The sequence below is a fragment of the Aythya fuligula genome, chromosome 9 (assembly GCF_009819795.1).
Source record: "Aythya fuligula isolate bAytFul2 chromosome 9, bAytFul2.pri, whole genome shotgun sequence".
Classification (NCBI taxonomy): Eukaryota; Metazoa; Chordata; class Aves; order Anseriformes; family Anatidae; genus Aythya; species Aythya fuligula.
Window position 1 is genome coordinate 14,805,145 of NC_045567.1, and position 21,081 is coordinate 14,826,225.

Sequence of the window (21,081 nt, forward strand, 5' to 3'; positions counted from 1 at the left end):
CATAACAGAAAAAGTTCAGAGAATCATAGACTTCTGTCAGCTACTTTCTATTATAAAAAAAATAATCCATCCTGTCATACCATCTCTGCCTGGCAACACTTTTACCTATACTGTATTTTTTCAGAGACATAACCCATTTAATTCTGAAAAATTAAAGCATGTGTTGGCCATAGACCTCTCAGATAAGTCTTTTTTTAGCTCTGCACACATACCAGAACTTGGGGCCATGAAGTTTCCACCTAGTTATGGTTTTGCACTTTGTGCTGTGCATTTTCTTGGCCTTCCTTGAACTTGTTCCCAATTGGAACTAAAATATTTTATGTCTGAGGTCATATAAAGATGTTTAAAATTGCCAGTAGTATGGATGTTAAAGCAAGAATTAAGAGGTTTGATCTTCATCTTCACAATCTGTTAATCAAAATCAGCCTGTCTCTACCCCACCACATACATTTTGAAGCAAGAACACAAGAACCACCACCAGTGCACAGCAAAGCAATCCCCATATTGCTCCATAATTAAACACACTCTGATTCTCTGCTCCCAATTTACAGGAAGTCTGTATTTGATCGCAAAAGATACCCAAAAGAAAGCAATGCAGTGCTGTGGGTCATATATTCTTCACAAAATACAGTCCCAGATGAGAACTGCAGCAAAGACATTCTGTGGAGATGACCTTGTTATTCAGTAAGTCATTCAAAGCAGTTGTGCTAATTTTAGGGCTTGGATACATACCTGCAAGAAGTTATTTTTGAAAGGCTGTTCCATGAACCAGCATTTATTCCTTTGTGCACGTACCAGTGCCAGCATCACAGATGAGCACACACATTCAAAGAGAAACTGTTCCAAGTGTAGAATTGTGTCTGCATTTCTCCTCTACACACTTGCAGCATTACGCAGAAATAACTGTGACTTATTAGTACCCTCAGCAACTGTATTTTTCCAAGTAGTTCCTGACTCTAGAATGAAGTTAGATCCTGGCCCTGGAAATTTATGCAATGCTACAGTACTGAATGCAAGTAACGGAAATCTCCCTAACTAAGCTGCTAGACCACCAGGTTCGCCTATAATACCATGATCTTGACACTTTATGAAGGAAGAACTTACCTCCATTTTCTGAATAATAGCTATCTTCATACATTTTGTGTCCCTGGGATTCTGGGTAGTGCTTCTTACGCTTTTTTTCCTCCTGCAGTTCTTTCTGTTGTAGGAGACGGGCAATGTCCTACAGAGATTGAAGAAAACAGTCATTACCTTCCCCTAAAAAACATCTCCAGATTCTTTTATTAAAATACAACTCTAAAAATCCTCAGCTTTGTTTTCCAGACACATCAGTGACAGGGTTACTCTTGAATTCAAACCACATGCTAGAAGGGCTTCCACCTACGTGGCTGACATAAACGGCTACCTCAGCAATCAGCACACAACCTCCTCCAGGCCCAACACTGAACTTACAAAAAACTTGCAGGTTTCTCATCTATCTGCATGCAAGCCTGCAAAGCCCTAATGACTGAACAGGGACAGGAGGAATTTCTTGGGCAAACTCAGGCTTCCAGCAGCATCTTGGTTTTTAGATAAGAGCACAACATGCTCACACAAGTGGCGTGCTGGACCTCCCTCCTCAACTCCACCAGCCAAGGAAAAATACCCAGGCAAAGACTCTCTTCTAGCTGAAGGCTCTTCTGACTGAAAGGACTTCCTAAACCTGTCAGTGAACTCACTTCAAACCAGGTGTAATTTACAGGGACTGCAGGATGCCAAGCAGGGAGATGCATCACTTTGACAGAGGCTGAAGGAAAGAAAAATCGAATGAGCTGTTAGGGAGAGAGGAGCTACGGACACCACAGGAGTGCTGTGGGAACTGTAGGCTGTTTATCTTCTGTCACAGTTTTGGTAGACATGCCATCAAATAGAACAGCACTCCATTTTCTTAATTGATTTTCTTTCAAGATGACTAATGGTTCAACAAGGCCTAGCAATAGTAAACAGCTCTTTGGGGCTTGTTCACTCAGGGCCCAGAAGCTTGCGAGTCAGAGGAGCCAGTCTGAAGCAAAGAAGAGAAGCTGGAAGATGCTACCAGCAGGTCAAGCTTACCCTAGGGCAGTATTCATTTAAGCCTCCCTAGACCTCAGGGCTTATGAAGCTGTTCGTGTAGAACATATGTTGCAGGCTAAAGAGGTATCAGTGAAATACAAAGTCAGAAAAAACCTTCTAAAAGCAAAGCCAGCACTGAAGGACAGTGGATGGGTGTTCAAATGCAAGCTGTTATTTCAGAATTCAGATCGGATCTGTACAGTAAACAACATTGTCAGGGACCTTGGGACACCACAGGCTCTTTACCACAAAATTTCCTTCCCTCGGCACAGTTAAACTCTAACAAGTAGAGCAAGTCTATAAATACATGGGCTTAAGAACATTATCTCCAGGATTGAGACAGTTCAGGACTTGCAAATCCGCATAAGCCATTGCTGACAAACTGAACCTGTAAGCAGGTGGACTGAGAACTTTATTTAAAAACCCTGCACATCTGGCTGGATCTGCCCAAACGCTGCCCAGTGGTGGCACAACACTGCTGGCCACTCCTGGTATCAGTTACCACATACACTGGGCAAATACCACACCCCTGTGTGCGACAAATACATGATGAATTCGGCACACATCCAGTATCAATACCACTCAGCACGTCCTGCAGGGTATGCGTAGTATGCGTACAGATGCCATGCTGAGGGTCACAGGAGCTGCTCTGATGGGGTCCCTGCTCTGCTACCTGACAAACCCTTTGGGCGCTGCACAGCCCCACTCACGTTGCATCAGTACAGGAGCTCCCTCTGAAGAAATAACGCTGGTGAAGACCCTGGAAGGACAGCAGGATGAACTCAAGCTCTCCAGCAGTCCTGCTGTGAAGGCAGTGACAGGCAGCACTGCTGCACCTCAGTACTCAGCTGCAGTCTAGCTCAGTACACATCTGTTTCAGCCACCCTTCAGAACTTCCCATGTACCAGCAGGAAGAGAAAGAATATTTATGGCTTCTCCTCATCACCAAGACATATTCATTTGAAGATTGCTCCTGACATCAAAAGAAGATCACCATGCTGGTTTGACAGGTTGCAGGGACCTGCTGTCAGAATGCTGACATCCCAAAATCCCTCTGCTTAAAGCCGTGTGATTGCAATACCAGAGCCAGCCCAAGCTGTATTGCATCCCCCTCACTTTCCCCAGAAAAATAACATAGACGGTCACGTTTACAGCACAAATTCTTTAGGCAGTGTTCCTCCTACCAGCATTACCACAAGAACCTCTAAAGACCTCCTGGCCAGCCTTTCAGTACTTGTTTGGACATAAAGGTACAAGAAGAAAATGAGGTCTTGAACAAGCAAACTGATGCATCTGTCATTTACAGACTAATTCTTATTTCAGGTTCTTCAAAGAAACAGGCTTTTTTTCAAGTTCTTCCTATAGAGAAAATGCCACTAGATGCCTCTTCAGCATCATGAGACTATCTAGACTTCTTGGGGACCTATCTAATCAAATATGGGGCCACACTCCATGTTCAAACAGTCACAGATAGGAGGAATGTGTCTCCCAAAAACCCAATCTGGTACACAATGAAGTGATTAACAAGCCAAATCCTTTGAAGGCCACAGACAGACCACACCGACCATTCTCAGGCAAGAGCAGCAGGGCAATATTCTTCAGTCACAAAAGGAATCTGCTAGCAATTATCTGTAACAGGGTGTTCAGGCTGTAAAAATTAATCTGAAAATGAAGGAAGGTAAGGGAGAAGCCAGAAGTAGACAGCTGGGCTAAAGATCCTACTTAAGTCTTTGCACCAAATAACAAAGCAATTCTAACCCAGGATTCTTACAGACGTAGTAGCTGTCTTCTTGCATTTGAGCAGGAATATCTCAGACTGTATAAACAATTACTTCCTGACACCACAGCAACAAACCCTTCAACAATACCTACTACTACTTGCCTTCTTTGTTAGCAAGGTGACTGCCATCAACAACCCCCTTGATCATGAAAACCATGACTGTATCTTATCCCCGTAACAGGGCTTCCTGAAAGCTCTTTGCACGTTGAGATCCACAAGGACCAGGACTAACACCATGCAAGCCAGCTCCTGTGGCTACTGACTGAGAAATGCCTGTCCCAAAATAACTGCTATGAATAGCCCTGCCATCTTTGCAGCTTTAAAGGTTACCTCATCTTTTTCCTCCTGCCTGCGTCGCTGCTCTGCTTCAAATACCAGCTTCACTTGGATTTCCTGAGCGATCTCAGAGTCCTGTCGTTCTCTAAAAGACAAGGAAACAAGGATTATAAGCAGCTAAAGTCAGACATCAGTCAGCCTGTAAAGAGAGATAAAAGCTAAAAGAAGCCATCCAATTTACACAGAAGAGTTATTACTTAGCAGTAGTGCAGAGTAAATGAATCCTCGCCAGGAACCGAGTCTCCCTCTACTTATGCTGGACAAAATTTAGAAAATAGGTCCTAAGACACTCACAATCAAAGTAAAAAGCAAGAGAAAACACGTTCTTAGGCAAGATATTAAGAAAGGAGATAGGAACAGTAAGACAAGGCAGGCCAAGGCAGTGCATGCTCATCTTTGCAAACAGCAGTCTAATACTGCTGCGGAGTATTTGTATGTGTGGTGCATAAGCAGGGGTTTAGGGGTAAGGTTAACACAGATATTTCTAGGAAGTGTTTTTGATGTGAAAGCCAAGAAAGAGAAAGTGCAGAAATGCTTATACCAAATGCAGTATGTAGGCCAAGCGGAGGCTGGAGGTGGCAGTTCAGTAATGAATGAGAAATGCCACCGAGATACAAGAGCAGAGGCAGTGTCAAGAGGCAAAAGAGCAATATGCATCAAAACGAGGGGTGGGAGGCAATCGTCACAGCACCACTGCGGATGCAGGAGTAGCACAAGACTGTATTAACCGGGGACAGAGAAACATAACAGAGTAATTGAGACATGAAATCACTTTCATCAGTGTGGGTAGACCATGAAGAATATATTTCTGGAGCGTCACACAGAAAGCATCTGCAAGAATTGTGCAATACTCAGCTGCATGCACTGATGCCCAGCAAACAGGCTGGAACGATGGCCAGGGTGTTCTTAAAGCTAATCCAGAAAAGTGCTGGGGGATTTGAGAAGAAAGATTAAGATCCCTCTCCTTCAGCACTGTTGAAATTAAGCCAAAGGTTTGCTCTGAACAGGTCATATCAATCCCAGATATCTCTGCAATCAAGACTGCTGGAAGGTAAGGCATAGAAGGAGATGAAAATGGGGATAACAACAGGCAGAGATTGCTTTATTAGAAGACAAAATCTTGAAGAATATGCTGGCAGTGATCAGACAGGTGATGGGAAGACTACTGAGAGCATTTTATGGAAGTCAAGCAGATATTTCAAGAGAAGCAGGTTCAACTATATCGAAGTTACACAGCAGCGCTATGGGCTGAAGCACTTGTTCTGGCCTTGAGCAAGGATCAGGGCATAAATGACCTGGCAACCTTGGAGGCAAAGGACTGGAAAGAAATCTAGGACAAGAGCTGATGAAATTAAAAAAGTGAGCTTAGACAAGCACTTTCAGCAGCAGAACAGAGAAGCGGCATTGCTGGAGCAATTAGCGGCACAACACAGGCTTCTTTTACGGGAAACGAAGAACAACCGAAGTGGAAGGAGTGGGTAGGTGGCTTAGGGGGGGGAAGGACACTGCAAGAAGAATGGTTAGAAAAGAAATGCCACCAAGAAACATCTAAATTTATCCTACAGAAAGAAAAGGAACATGAAGCAGGAGGGGGGGGGAAAGAAGCTTCTTTATTTCTGTCAACTGCTCTTCAGAAACAGACCTGCAATTGAGCACTGCATGTCGCTTATATCCCCTTCCTCAAACACATGAGAACCCCAAATCTGAGTCACAATTCGACAATTCCTTCCCTTTCCCAGACCACACCTGTGAACATTTATGCATATCTATAAGTTGACGCAGCTTAGAGACATCCTGGAAGGAACTCATGAATTTCAGTGTTTGTAGGGCTGTAGTTACCAGTTACAGGCAAGCAATTTCAGACATCAGTTTCTTTCAACTTCATTAGAAAAAGTTGTATTTTGTGAGTGTGTATGTTTGTGTGTTTTACTTGACTCCAGCCTGAGACCTTCTCAGAAGCACACAAGCTCACAGGTCAGCAAATCTGGTTCTGGAACCTGCCTTATAAAAGTGGAACCAAACAGCTGAACACGACAATCTGATCCCCAGGATTCGCAATGTGCCTAAAACATTTGATCTGTTATGACTCCAGTCTCAGAGGACATGAATCCAAGTGGAAAACAGAAAGGTCAGACAACAACATGATGCAAGTCTCTAATTCCTTGGGGAAGCTGTGAACAGAGCTAACGTGCTTAGTTCATCAGCACCAGCTGACTTGCTAAATTCTTAAAAATCCATCTTGCTGCAGACGAACAGGAGACAAATGGCTGTCTTCCAGAGGCAAGGCAGTAAGGTCACTGCCTCTCCATTCACAGCAAAGAACACCAGGAGTAATGCACAAGCAGAAGTGTTTTCTGTTTCTGATGACATGCATCTTGGAATACTCCATATCAAGTTCTTTCGAAACACTGAACAGAGGATTGCATTTTGTTTTTTGTTGCTCAGTGGTAATTAAATACTAAGACTTGATTAGTTATTGAACATAGGCAGATCTTTCAACTTGACTTGAACATAAGCACAAGGTTAAAGAACTTTGGCAGCTCTTCTTGTCCTCTTGTTTCTCTGGTATGAATTCAAGCGCCCAGCAGTCCCCAGGAATCAGCCAGAGCAGTATAAACATCACCAGCTCTGAACATTGCACCGATGTGTCCTTCATTCCTGGGCAGCCAGGGATGTTAGTGTCAAGGAAACCCTACATCAGCTTAGAAAAAAAAAATTAAAGTGTCACTGATTAGAAAGCTCCCATTCACACTGGCTGTAGCAAGTAATTGTTGCCAGATGAGAAAAAATAAAAGGGTTTAAGGGAACTGCTCAAAGGAACCGTTCACATTAGTGTAACAGAATCATTATGGCACCAGGAACAAAACAAGGAAAGCGTATTTTCACGGTGTTTCAGACAGTTATTTTAGCAACCTTGCTACTACACTTGGCAGCATGCAGGCTGCTCTGCTAGATGTGAGAGATGCTTTTAAAGAAGCATGAAAAAAAAAAAAAAAAAGGTTTGATGCTTCCCTGAATTCTTAAAGAGAAAAAAAGTTATTTCTATTCTTGTTTATCTTCACTTTTTTTTTCCTAAGAGAACCTAGGATTTGAAAGACAAAGAAAAAAGCTCTTAAGTTTGAAGAGCTTTTTTATGCTCCCTGTTTCCAAAGGGACCACCCAGTTCTGCCTCATCATTCCGCCATCACCTTGCAGCATCAGATTGTCCTACAGTACACAAGAACAGTGAGAATCATTTTGGTGTCAGTACACACTGATCTTACACAAGGAAAAGTGGGAACGTACAGAGAATTGAGGAAGAAACAGATCCAGTTACAAAAGGATGCTTCCAACCTGCCTCTGCCCTCCTCTCCCCTTTATTTATTTTTTTTTAAAGCACCGTTCTTGCAGAAAAGCTCATGCTTTCAGGAGCAGGACTTTTGCTGACATAACATTTTGCATCAGCAGTTCTGCCTGTAACTTGGCTCACAAAGTTAGCAAAACTCATTTTGCAAAGTCCTCCAACAATAAAATGGTTTGCAGTTCCCAGCAAGCATCAAAAAGGAATCATCTCGGTCACACAGAGCTAATTTTTACGTTGTCACTTACACGCTCACATCTCTGATCGCTAACGAAGATAAAGCTATTGAAATAAAGCACAGACTTCAGAGATGCACACATACCTTCTGCGTGTGCTTGTAACATTGAAAACGGGCTGATTTGTCATGTCCCAGCCCTTCAAATCTTTTATGAGCAGCTCCTTTGAAGCCAGTCCTGCATCACACACATCTGCAATACAGAGCTCTTCTACGCCATCACCATCTCTGCCAGATGAACCACCCAGGGCTTGTGATCTACCACCAACTGCATCTGATGGGTGGCATCACAGAGCAAGACACAAGCCGGGATGTGGTGCAGCAGCTGGGAAATGTATCCTGCCTTGCAGACCCTGCTTTTGCGGGGAGACCCATCAGAAAGCAAGCTGCTGTCTCTTGTCATTGTGATCTGACTAAGCCCTGTCACACAGCCACTTTATAACTTCTCACACATTGCAAGAGCTCAAGTGAGAGAAAAAGGAAAAGAAAAGCACTAGTGTCAACTCCTGTCCTCGCTACTCTGTGCCGGAGCCCAGTATCAATGCTTTCACAGCAATAGATAATCAAAGGCAAAAGACTGATCAACCTGGACCCCACATGCCATCAATCAGCTTGAAACAAAGCAACTGCTTTCAGTTCTCTGATCAAATGGGATGAACACTGAAACAGTTCCACCCCCAACTCACAGGTCTTTTTGGCGCTTCTGGATTTGAGCACGTGCCTTCAGATCCTCCTCCTCTTGCAGTTGCTTGGCCACCTGCAAGTCATGCTGCACCAGACGATTACGTTGAATGTTTGTCGCCAAGTGATGCTCAACTGGAATTAAATAGACAAGAACCCCAAAATCAGCCTGAAGAACTTCACGGTGTTAAGATGAAACAAGGGAGAGGGATATTCCAAGCTAGAAAGGAAGAGTTTTCCATGTAATATCTCTACAGGTAGGGTAGGAACTTGAGACAGTCTCATTTCAACACTGAGGGGGCTGCATATATGTGCCTGTTACCAAAACAAGATTAACATGTATTAATTGCATACAGATTTAGAGGGATTTCTCTTTAGGCTTTGAACTTCATTTCCTGGTCACAGGAAATTATCCTTGATTAATAAAGTGGTCTGGAAGAGACCACTAGAACACAGTGAGGATGAGGTGAACCTAAACCACTTCTGATGGATGCTTCCATAATTTCTCAAGAACCTCTAGAGACAGGAACTCCTCTCCCTCTTTATATAATAGGTTCCAGAACCTCACTACCTTTATATTTAGCAACAGAGCAACTGAATACTACAGCGAGTCCTTTACCATACATGGATACTGCCTGCAAGAAAACATGGCTACAAGGGCTGCAGCTGAGAGCCAGCTTTAAGCTCGGTGTTCTCAGGTTCCAGCAGCAAGGGCACTTCAGTGCAACCTGCACACTCCAGGAGCAGCTGGAACAGCATTAGCACCTCGCACTGTACACACCAATGGGGCTGGCACACTGCAAAACAGATTAGAGAGGCCACCACACCTCAAACTGTAATGCAAACATACCCCATGTAAAAATCACCAGGCACTCTGAAGTCCCTGACTGTACTCTCCTCCCCACCCCACCACCTTTTTTTTTTTTTTTTTTTTTTTTTTTTTTTTTTTTTTTTTTACATCCTTGTAGCATTCAGCTGCCCTACCTCAAAAAGACCTTAAAGAAAGCCTCCTTTCTGAAGGCAGGCACTAAGGCACTAGCAATTCTGAAAGAAGTAAATGAACAGGTTTCTTCTGGCAGTGCCTCATGTCAGCCTATAAAATCTGTAGTTTCCAAAATTGCTAGTCATTTCTAAAAACCTCGCACAGCAGCGAAGCCTCAAGTGCACTCCCACATACAATCTTATTATAAACAGCATAAACAAACTCAACTTTAAAGGAGAGTTGCATTTCATGTATACAGTTTTCTAATATCTCTAGGGTGCAATGTATGCTGGAGGAGAGCACAGAGTAGTGTTATAAGACAGCAAATAGAGTAATAATGGTACTCCAGACTCCATTAGAAAGAATAACAAATAAAAGCAGGGAGGACCGTTCTTAGCAAAACTAACAAAACCAACTATCTGTTGGGACAAATTTCCTTCAGTTTGTGCCAAGCATTGTTACTTACTCTCTTGTTCTTGCAAGTTATGGGCCAAGGTATGATCTTCCAGAACAGCGAAGTCTCGACACACTGTACAGGGAAACAAAGCCAAAAGAATTAGGATCAGGAGGTGAAGGGAAAAAAAAGTACACCAAAGCCATCAAGAAAGATGCAGGGGGTCAGAAAAGTATATATACACAGATTACAGACACACTTCTCGCCCACCAGCTGAGGATTTTTTTCACCCTCCTGCACTCGCAGCTATTTTTCCACACCCTTATTTTCTGTCCCTCTGTGCACTACAAGTCTTCACTTTCCCCTCCACCTCAGCATTAGCTTAAGCCCAGAAGTGCCCCGTGCCACCACTGTATCAGACCACGTGTACAAAACCCTGCACACCACTCAGCCACCCCCATTTACACCAACACCCACACTGAGTGCTTTCAGCGAAACCCAAGCTCCAGCATTTGTGCTTCCTGTGGCTTCCTTTGCCAGGTTAGAGCTGGAGGCTAGGATTTTCCCTGCACGAGGACACGTGCACACTACCACCTCTGAGGAGCAGAGCAGACTGAGCTCCACAGCTCTCCCTGCAAGGCATTTCGGCTGGCTCAGGAGTCACTTTACAGTCATCTCCTATAAGCTCCATCAGCTTTAAGCACAGATGGCAGGCATGTACTGAGAGCCCTCGTGTTGCCCCTGCAAAAACAGACACTCCCCTGCTCAAACCAGAGGCAGGTCAGTGCCCAGGGCCCGCAGCTCCCTGTTGTGCTCCGTGCAGCACTGGAAACACCCGCTGCCAGGCTGCTCATCCCCTGCAGCCTTTCCAGACCCTCTGCTCTCACCATGCAGACTTTGAACCTGCATTCCTCATGCCCAGCTACGTCCCTCCTCACGTGCCTCTTCTAGAGCTCAGCGTGCCTGAAGCGAGCCAAGTTAGCGATACAGACAGCTATGCAAACACACCCCACCTCTGGTATGCACCTCCCCGGCTTTCGAGTCGTCACAAATGCCTAACAACAACCTCGTATTTACTCTGACCTGAGGATGAAAGTGCCAAATGGCACTGGAAGTAGCACTGATTGCTGTGCAATCATGCTAGAAACAGCTCTGAACTCAGCCGACTCATAGGTAACGCACACAAACACTGCACACAAGTACCTAACACACAAAGTTCAATGACAGAGGCTTCAGTGGCTTGAGTGTAAGACACTGCTGTAGCAAGAACTCGTCCTGGCTAAATGCTGCAGCCTGAAATCGGGTGCGTTTGGCACAACCCACGTTCCAAGGAAGCACCTCGCCTGGCACCGTTACCCCCAATGCTCTCAGACTGTACCCAGGAGCTCCACCAGCTTTCCCAGGGCTTTGCCACAGGTCCCAGGACTGCTCTCCCCCAGCAAGAGTTTGGGAATTGTTAAGGCAACTGCAGAAAAAACAAATCACAAATCTAATGCCCACTCAGCAACCACAAGACTTTGACACCAGAAGAATGCCAGGAACCTAACTTTTAAGTAGATAGGTTTCTTTTTTCCATAGACTACATGAATAAGTACTCAAAACCCACGCAAACGCTCCTCCACCCCTCCATCACACACAGCTCAGCCTGGTCGAGCTCAACACACCAGGGTCGGCTGAACAGCCCCCAACCCCTGAGCCACATCAGCCTGCTGGCCATGCTTAGTCCAAGGGCTATTGAGTCATTTTCAGTGCAAGAGCAGATTCTGAGTTAATTAATAGACTTTCAGACAAAATAAAATGAGTTCCACAGAAAACATGTAGTTTTGGACCTAAAATTTAGGGAAGCTGTTGGGGTGAAACGCAGCTGGGACTGTGTGGATGAGCACACCTGCAAACACAGAGCTCCCATTTGCTTCAACAGGAGCTTAATTAAGGCAGGGGCACTGAAAAATTGAGAACAGAGAGGTCTGACACTTGTTCTTTCTAGATGCAACAAGCTAAACTGCTGAATGGTGCCCAGAAGAGGATTATCTCCCGTTTGAGGTGTACGGCACAAAGCAGAACACCGTGTTCTTGAAGCTGTGAGCAGATGTATGAACCGCTTCCACCTGGCTCCAAAGGCAAAGCCTCTGGGGAAGACCGAGGTTTCTCTTCAGCAAAGTGACAGCCTAAAAAGAGAAAGTGAAAACAAACAAAATCCCCAGGATGTACCAAAACTGCAGGGGGGATTTCTGAGGACTTCTTTGTTTGCCAGAAGGTTCAGAGCCTGAGCTGAGGATGCTTCCATCACTGCTAAGGGTGGAAAACCCAGTGAGGGAACGAGCAGGGAGCTGCGTGCCCCCGAGCCACAGCCCCAGGGAGATGCAGCTCCCACCTCAGGCAGCAAGCAGCAGCCCTCACTTCAGGTCAAAAAACAGTGCTTCGGGGAAAGAACAGGCAGCAGGGTGGAGATGAGGACGGCTGCGGTCATACAATCCCATAGTGACTCTATTTAAGCGTGTATAATTCTGGATGGTGCAATTACGGTTTTGTCATTGCCTGCTTTTTATTGCAGCTCCTTTTAAAAAAAGGAAAGAGGATACTAAATACTGAGCAGCACCGAAACACTTGCAATTGGCCTTTCTGTATAAAGAAAGGCTTCCTTAGCCACAGAGCTGGCAAAGCACAGCTGGGTTTCAGGCAGCAGGGCTGCTCACAGGTGACATACCCAGCGCACCCAGGGTTCACAGGCTCATTTTTATGGGATGGGGCATGGGGACAGGTCCTGTGCAAAGAGACTTTATCTCTGTCATCCCTAATACTACTGCAGCTTCACAAAATGATCACAAAAAAACCATCTTCTATTTACACAAGTATCATCCAGCCTGCTGGAAGGGCACCTCCGGTTCGGAGGCTTCAGCCCTGCCATCAGGTTAGGGCTAAGCGAAGGCATCTCAGTACAACCCAAAAAGAAAAAAAAGAGGGAAGTGCTATTTTTAACTGCAAGGTCTGCGAGCGAGTTCATCGCACAGCTGCATGAACAGCTGGATGAGCAAGACGAGGGAGCACAGGAGCAAGGACAAACATTTCAGAGCCACATACTTAAAGACTGCTGCAAAGATTGTGAAACCGCATTCCAGCCCTTCCCAACTCCTCTCCGCACAGGCCCGTTCGCTGCTCTGCTCCCCATCGCGTTGGAGAGCTTTGCCTTGTTGATCTCAACGCCGTGGGTGCTGGCAGATCTCTGCTCCATGCTCCCCTCCCCGGAGAGGCACATATGTGGAAGAAGACTTCAGATTTTTTTCTGTTCTGCCCACACCCAGCTACGCTTTTCTATTTGTTTGGGAAAAAACAGGGTGATGGAAACATGCTTGGTGTGCAGGTGAGGAAGCAGAGGGCCTGGCAAAACACCACTCCTCTTCTCTTGGCAGCCTTGCAACAACCCCCCAGAGGTCTCATCTCCTCCAGTGAGCCTCATCCCTACAAGACAGCAGGGACCTTTTAACCTTTTTCTGAATGATGGCTCACTAAAAGCTTTCTAAAGCAAACATGGACCGATTAAACAAGAAGGCCAGGTGCATATACTGCTGTACTGTATAGATGGGCCTGCTTCTAGCTGCTCCTCCAGAGATCTCTTGGAAGAAGTCCACGGATCTCCAAAACCAAAACCACACAGCCCTCTGGTCTTCGCTTCCCCACAGGCCACAGCTGAAAGCTGCTGGATGCACGAGACATAAAGCAGGGCCCAAGGCTCCCTCCGGGCTCTCCAGGACGGGTCTGTGCCGCCCACACCTCAGCACCAAAGGGCAGGAGGCACGCAGGGCCCAGGGCACCACCTGGATGGCTTTTCCCACTGCGCACACTGCGGGGCACAGGCACCCAGCACTGGCAAGCAGGAGGCCCCCAGGTGTGCGGGCTCCACGTTGCCTCCAGCTTACAAAGGAAAGCGAGCAGAGCGAGCTTGCAGGGCGGCAGCAGCCCTTGGGTTTGCTCACACGCGTGGAATCATTTGCAGATTGCTGAAGCAGCCGCCTGGCCATGTTGACACCATGTTAAGCTGCTCCTCTAAACCCCAAAACGGACAACTGGAGCGCACAGCCCTCGCTCTGTGCTGCTGGCAGGGCAGAAGGCACGAGGAGACCTTTCGTCACCACCAGAAACTTGGCGGGGCTGGCTGCCTCTAACTCATCTGAGCACATTATTCCAAGTCTCGTCAGCCTCAGAACAATGTGCAAAGGAAGAGGAGAACATGACATTACTAACACAATGGAGCACTGTCTGCCAGCCATGTGGCAAGGGACGGGGACACCTGGAGCTCCCTACCAAGTTTTGGGGTGATGGCAAGTGCAGAGCGCTCCCTTAAGACCCGACCTGGTGCTCATGGCACTGGGTCAAGCATGATTGCAACTGCAGGTGAGGCCAAGAAAGCCAGCCCTCCTTCCTTCAGGAGGCATCCAACAGCAAGGGAAATTCAGGATAGCTGGAGATGCAGACAGGTCAGACGTGGTCTGAAACAAAGGTTCAGCAACACAAATCCTCACCCCCTGCCCGGCCTCAGCCTGGCCCTGACACTTATTACTGGGTATTACCTGCACTGGCTTCGTGCTGAGAAATAGGACGGCCCCAAGGACAACAGCCTCACAGCTCCTCCTTTCCGAGAGGCTTCGTGCCGTGGGGGATAGAGATCTCTTCCCCTATTCCCTAATTGCACGGCTGAGAAATGAAAAGGTAAGCTTAACGCACGCTCACCGCTGAGAATTAACTTCATTTCCCATCTCCGGGCCCTGGCTGCGAGCCACCAGATGGCCAAACAAGCGGCAGGGCTGCAATCGGAGCAGCTCCGAGTGGCGAGCCCGGTGGAGCGTGAAACATTAACAACAGGTTTGCCATAGCCTGATTAAGCCAATCTGCCCTGCCGCAGCAGGGAGCCGGCCTGGGCTGTGCTCTGCTGGCACAGCTGTGAAGGAAGGAGCTGCCAGCCCAGCCGTTTTCACAGCCACGAGTGCCAGCAGAGGAGGAGGAGGGCAGAAGCCTGGCTGGAAGCATCACCCTGTGCAGCAGCGGCACCCACGAGGGACCCCTTGTCCCTAAAGGTGTGTGCTGCCCTAATAACAGCGCCCCAGGGCCCACACGCACGCCCCAAGCATTTCCTTTGGGGCCTTAAAATAAATAAATAAATAAATAAAAAATCTCTTGCTCCCACCCCCTCCACTCCCAACATTTTCCCCACTGACATCACGCGCTGGATAATTCATAAAATAAAGGAGAAGGCGTGAGTCACGCTTAGCTCCGAACATCTGCAGCGTCTGAATCCTGAAGTGAAGGACAAGAGGAAAGGGGGGGGGCAAAAGTGACACAGGAAAAAACAGTTTGAGCAGCTAAAACCACTTTTTAAGGCCTGCAGAGCTGACTGATTCGGTGGAGAGCAGCAAGTGCAGCCCGTTTCGAGCCAGCGATCTCGGGTAGATGCCGAGTTATTAAAAAAAAAAAAAAAACAAACAAACAAAAAAAACAGATGAGAAAGAGAAGCTGGGACCTCAGGGACTCCTAGCAGCAGGGCCTGGTCTGGGTGAGGCAAGTGCTCCGAGATCTGCAGATGGTTTCCTTGAACCCCAGCTAGCCCGACCGAGCTGGCACCCAGCTTGGGGCGAGGGGCTAACTGGGGGCAGTTTCCAGAGGAAACGTGGAGTCAGGACACCCATCGGCAGCTCACCCCAAGGCAGCAGCGAGCGAAGCCTCTCGTTTCCTTCCTGCCTCTCCCGTGGCACCAGGAGCTCCCCGAGCTCGTGCTAATCCACATGGCGTCTGGGCTGGCCGGGACACGTCTCGGCAGCTGGAGTTCCAGACGGCATTCCTAGGGCCTCGATCAGCTCGGGCAGACGGTGCCAAGGAAATCAGACTTGGCGCAGGGAGAAGCCGGCCCCTGGGCGACGGGCAGGGCAGCCTGGGGAAGGGATTTCTGCCCCTCAGCACGGCGTGCACAACTGGGAGCTACGAGGCAGCATGAGGAGGCTGGGCGGCCCCACCGGGAGCCAAACAACAGGTCTCTGCCTCGCTTTATAAAGGATGAATATGTGGAGCAAGAAATATCTCCACAGAACCATAGGTTGTTTTTTTTTTTTTTTGTTTTTTTTTTTTTGTCTTGTTCTTATTGGCAGTCTTAGCATGGAAGCTAAAAACAGCTTGGGATTTGGGAAGGAGGTTATCCTCGCTGCTCTAAAGATAATGCCTCGTGGTCAAGGGCAGGGGTTTGTGTTCTGCCTGCACCCACCTCCAGCAACCAGCTTTCACCTGCCCAACAATGCTTTGAAAGGAAGACCACGTATATTGTTCGAACCAAACCTTCAGAACGTGAGTCGATCCTTCAACTTGCCTGGAAATGGAAATCAGCAGCCCTCCCTCCACAAAATGCCCTCTGAGGCCACTGCCTTGGCATTGTCTCTCCTTTAAACTCGGCTGTGAACCATGCCGTAGAGCAGTCCTCAAGCTGAGATAGCATCTGCTGAGCACTCCATAGCAGAAGGTGATGAGCTTGCACAGCACAAACAGGAAGCTGGAGATACCTAAGACTGCAGAAAGTAGCACCACAAGGGACCTCAGAAGGTCATCTTAGACCATGCCCCAGCACAAAACTTAATAAAAACCCCAAAGTATTGTTCTGCCTTTATTACAGAAGGGCTGACATCTTTTTCACCGTTGGATAACTCCACCCTACGTAGCTTCACCTGCAGACTTTCTAGATAAGGGCAATTCTTTTTATTCCTCAAGATTAAGACACAACTCATAGGTCAAGGATGTTAAAGACCACATCCCATATTTTCAGAAGAAAATACTGAGCTGAAGCACTTCAAGCTTGTACACGTACTGGATAATGACTTTGAGCCTTCAGGACTTACTGACACATGCTTCAGAAACTCAGCCCTTCCAGCCAGGTCCCGCTGGGTTCCAGATTTGGAGTACTCTGAGTCAAAAAAAATCCCCCCCAGTTGCTGCTACAGCTGCTGCCTCATGTTCCACAAGTGCAGGCACATTGGAGAAGCTGAACACATACAGTATTTTGGCACCCTAAGAGTAGAAAGAAGAAGAAAGTAGAAAGAAGTTTTCCCATCAGCCGACCTGCACCACTGCCCCCAACCATGGGGCACAGCAAAATAACCACCACTGCCCTGACCAAAATCCCTGGCTCACACAGATGTCCCCACAAACCCTATTATAGCTGCAAGCCATGCCTTCAGTAGTGTCCCACAGATCATACGATGCTGTTCTTCTCAGGAGGATTTTTGTGTGTGTGTTTTTTTTTTTTCCCCTTTCTCTCCCCCCTCCTCCCCAAACAGGATGTCATGGCAGTTTTAGTTCTAAGCCCAACACCACTCATTTCAGGCGGTGTAAGGGAAGGAAAAAGAAAAACAGTCTCCTCACAACGCTGAGCAGCCACCCACTCAGAAAACTGCTCAGGCATGGAGCTCGCATCTCAAGGGATTTGCGCTCTATACGCTCCTCTCCCCCTCATCCATCTCAACAGCGATTACCGTATTTTACTTTGATTTGTTAAGCAGCTTTCACTTCGGCGTTTTCAGCGATTTCATACTACACAAAAGTGCTGGAAGGACACACTAATTTCCCAGACAGACAAAACTTCTGTTCTCTGCTCCATGCAAGCCCAAATCCCTTGCTCAGCGCAGCAGCAGCTCTGCAGAGGGCTGGCAGTCCCACCCTGTGCTTCGGGGTGGCTTTCAGGAGCCACAGCTCCCCGGATTGTGGGTGCTTCATTTTAAAACCCCCAATTTTTGGCAGTGGTGAATAAGCTCACACAGCAGCACCACAGAGACGGAGCCGGGATAATTCAAACCGTCAGCTCTCCCAGGCTTCTCTTCCAGCTTAACCCTAAAAGATAATGCAGAAAAGACAAGGGAGATGGGATTCAGAGAGGCACTGCTCAGTGCCCTTTCAATACTCGCTGTGCAAGGCTGACTTCGGAAAAGCTACCGCCCACGGCAAGGTGCCAAGTGCCAAGAAGAGTTCTAGTTCCTCTGAAAACCTCACACTGAGGTTTCACACCCCGGCGGACCTGCTGTCATTTAGAGGAACCAGCAGCAGAAACGCCACTTTCTTTTCCGTGCCCAGGTGACTGGTGCCAAACCTGAGACTGCTCCAAGGCCCGCAGCTAAACCAGAGCTGCAGCTGGGCGGACTGCAGCATCAGCACGCAGGCTTCATTCATCTGGATCTGATACCAAGAGAAGCGAAGCTCCAGCAGGATGGGCCTCAGGGCAGCCTCCCGGGCTTGCAGGAAACCCGGCCAACTGCTGCATTCAAAGCTGAAGGTGTCTGAACCGATGCTGCAACCAGCTCTGGTTCTTGCAGATTCCTATCAGCTTCCTTCTTCCTAGAAAGGAGCACTCCTGCCTGCTGTCCACGCTGCAGATGAGCCTTCTCTGCCCTGTGAGGACAGTCATCTTGTACCTAACAGGTCAGGGATGCTCTGCCTCATTTTTAAAACACCCCCCACACCCTTTTCTTGTTTAGTTTTTGCTCTGCCAGCCCCCTCTCGGGTGCTCTCCCCCCCTAGACACACACTTCCCACATGTAAGCTCTCCACGTTTGTTAGTCAGCTCCGGAGAACACAGAGTACCAAAGCTGGCCCCGGATCAGTCAAACTCCTGCATCCATCTGCAAAAGAGCCACAAGTCAGTAGAGTTGCAGCACTAACAATACACGTCCCCCTTCCTGTCAGAGCCTGGTGCTGGCACTCTGCCCTCAGCAGCTAGGATTACAGACAACAGCACAGGAGGGTGAGAACACGGCCCCAGCCTCTGGAGCAGACGGGCAGGGAGGCGAAACCTGCAGCACAAACCTGGAGCACACTGCGTCGGGGCATCTGCATCCACTCACGTGCATTGCAAAGCATTTGTAAGGCTGACAGCCCTATTCTATCGCGTGCCTGCTCTGAGAGCACAAAAAAAGATTCAAGACAGTCAGAAGTAAACTTTTTTCTTTTCCTTTTGAGGGCTCAATCGCCTTTAGGTGGTACTGTATACATACAGCTTGGAGGGGGGAAAAAAAAAAGAATCAGGACCTAATAGGTTCACCTGTTGCTTGGCCAGATCTGATGCTCCAGGCACTGCCAACAGCTTGGAGCACAAGGTAGCTGGGCTGGAGGCAGAGCTGCCTGCTCCTCCTTGCAGGATCGGGGCTGTGGGGAGCACGGGCAGGGCCACACAGCCCCAGCCAAGCACCCAGCCCCTCAAGCACTGTGAATTACGTCAGGAGAGCCCAGCCTCTTCCCAACACCAACTTCCTTCGGAAACCTGGCGCCGGCTGCAAGGCCTGCAGGAGAGCAGAGCCCTGTGAATAGCGGCGCTCCCTGCGCACCACGAGAAGAGCCAACACCCTGGCGGCTTGGAAAAGTCCCAGGTCTCTCCTTGCTGTCCTCTGCTGCTTAGCCCCAGCCCCAATGGAGAAGGCTACAGGAGACACTGGTGAATTTAGGACATATATCCCTGCTTCCACACCAGCACCCTATTAAAAAAAAAAAAAAAAAAATCAACAAAAACAAACAGCTTCAGAACAGAGGGAAGCTCCTTCCTGACAGGATGCCCCAGGTAATGTTTCCATGCCTGCAGCAGGAGCACCCACTCAGACACCTCTGCAGAGCAAAAGCCATACTGATGTGCACCAGACTTTCCACCCATGCCACCCTGATGTGTGCCCACGCATTTGGGCACTGACTGAACATTGCATATTTAGCCCATATAAATTTCCTCTGTTGCCCCTTCCTCCGAGCACTGACTCTGTTCAGCAGAACGGCTGGCGAAAGTAAGAACCATGCACGTGCACACGCATGACCTCAGCATTTCGCTGCACGTAGTATTTCAAAAAAACCTCCTTTGAAAAGAGAAGTGAAGAAGAGCGAGTCACCTGCTAACCCACCTCGGCTTTCTGTCCTGAACAGCACTCACCGCAGGCAGGGCTGCAGGGAGCGCGCAGCCCAAACCCCACCAGCACCCTTTATTCTGGCCCCAAAACTTCTCTGCTGTCAGTAGCTAAGGAAAAAGAGCACCGGGCCTTCTCTGCTGAAAGCAAGGCTCACGATAGCCCTGCTAAAAGGGTCTCCCAGCTGCAATATTGCGCCAAGGCCTTATAGCACTTACAGCGTTACCAAGCAGCGTGGTGTCTTTTCACATACTAAGACAGAAATGGTGCAAAGGGCACGATTTCTGTAATTCAAAGGGAAATATGAACTTCCCTGTGGCCCAAACCCATCCAGCACAGTAAGGAGAGCACTGAGCATCCCTGTGGGGATCTGCCCTGCCTTCCCAGGCGGCGATGCCCAGCAAAGGGCCGCGAATGCACTGCAAGGCAGGGGCAGCAGAAAGGCAAACACCTTTATCGTCGCTTCAGAGGAAGACAAAAGGACAGGTCAGCAGCAAGCACGATGCCAGAAAGCGGAGTTAAAGTTCTGAAGTCTGACGGCAGGTTTGGCAGCAGCTCAGCCACCCCCTGCAGCCTTTCAGCCTTCAAACCAGTGCTCAGCAGCCAGCCGGCTGCACGCACGCTGGGAAGGGGACAAGGAAGCAGGGAGGGGACATGTCACCTCATCCATAAATCGCCACATTCGCACGGGCTGGATATCTCTCAGCAAGAAGAAAAACAAGGCTAATTCCAGCAGAGCAGAGGCATCTCACGCAGCCCCAAGGCACAGCCCGGCATTTCCCCAAGCAGGGTTTCCTCGTGCAGTCCCACTGAGGGCACAAGGGGCCCGTCCTGCTGTCTCGAACTCCTCCTGGCACACATGAGCCCTCTGATGTTGCTCACGGCCACAGGAAATTAAAGATTAAACAGAGGCCCACGGTCCCAGTAAACACAATGCTGCCCGCAAGGCACTGCTCAGGCAGCAGCAACGGGAGCCAGCCAACGTCCTAGTATTGGGAACTCCCTCTGCCTTCTGGCCACCTCCAGGACTTGGGACAAAACAGGCTTTGCACCCTTTATTCCAGCCCCAAAACTTCTCTGCTGTCAGTAGCTAAGGGAATCTCTGTCTGCAGGAGGCATCAACCTGAGTTTGGAAGCTTCTCTCTGCCAAAGTCTGCTTTTTGGGCAATCTTTTTGCCTTGGTACAACGCTCATGGCAGCTCACGGAGGACAGCGCGAGGATTTAAGGGCTGGGAGGAGGCAGACCTGCTTGCTCTGAAGCCACGAGCATGAAATGCTAATCCTGCCCATCTCCTCTGCCAAGTGCTGCAGACCCGGAACAACTGAATGCA

General features: G+C 48.2%; 1 protein-coding gene across 1 annotated transcript in view; it reads right to left on the minus strand.

Moving 5' to 3' along the window:
• The window catches only part of CCDC50 (coiled-coil domain containing 50), a 36,022-nt gene that overhangs the window by 11,784 nt on the left and 3,157 nt on the right, over positions 1 to 21,081 (minus strand). The window contains exons 2-5 of the mRNA XM_032193613.1: positions 9,912 to 9,974; positions 8,469 to 8,598; positions 4,202 to 4,292; positions 1,105 to 1,222 (exon numbers count right to left, since the gene is read on the minus strand). Coding sequence (XP_032049504.1) covers positions 1,105 to 1,222; positions 4,202 to 4,292; positions 8,469 to 8,598; positions 9,912 to 9,974 — 402 coding nt within the window. The remainder of the gene's footprint in view (positions 1 to 1,104; positions 1,223 to 4,201; positions 4,293 to 8,468; positions 8,599 to 9,911; positions 9,975 to 21,081) is intronic.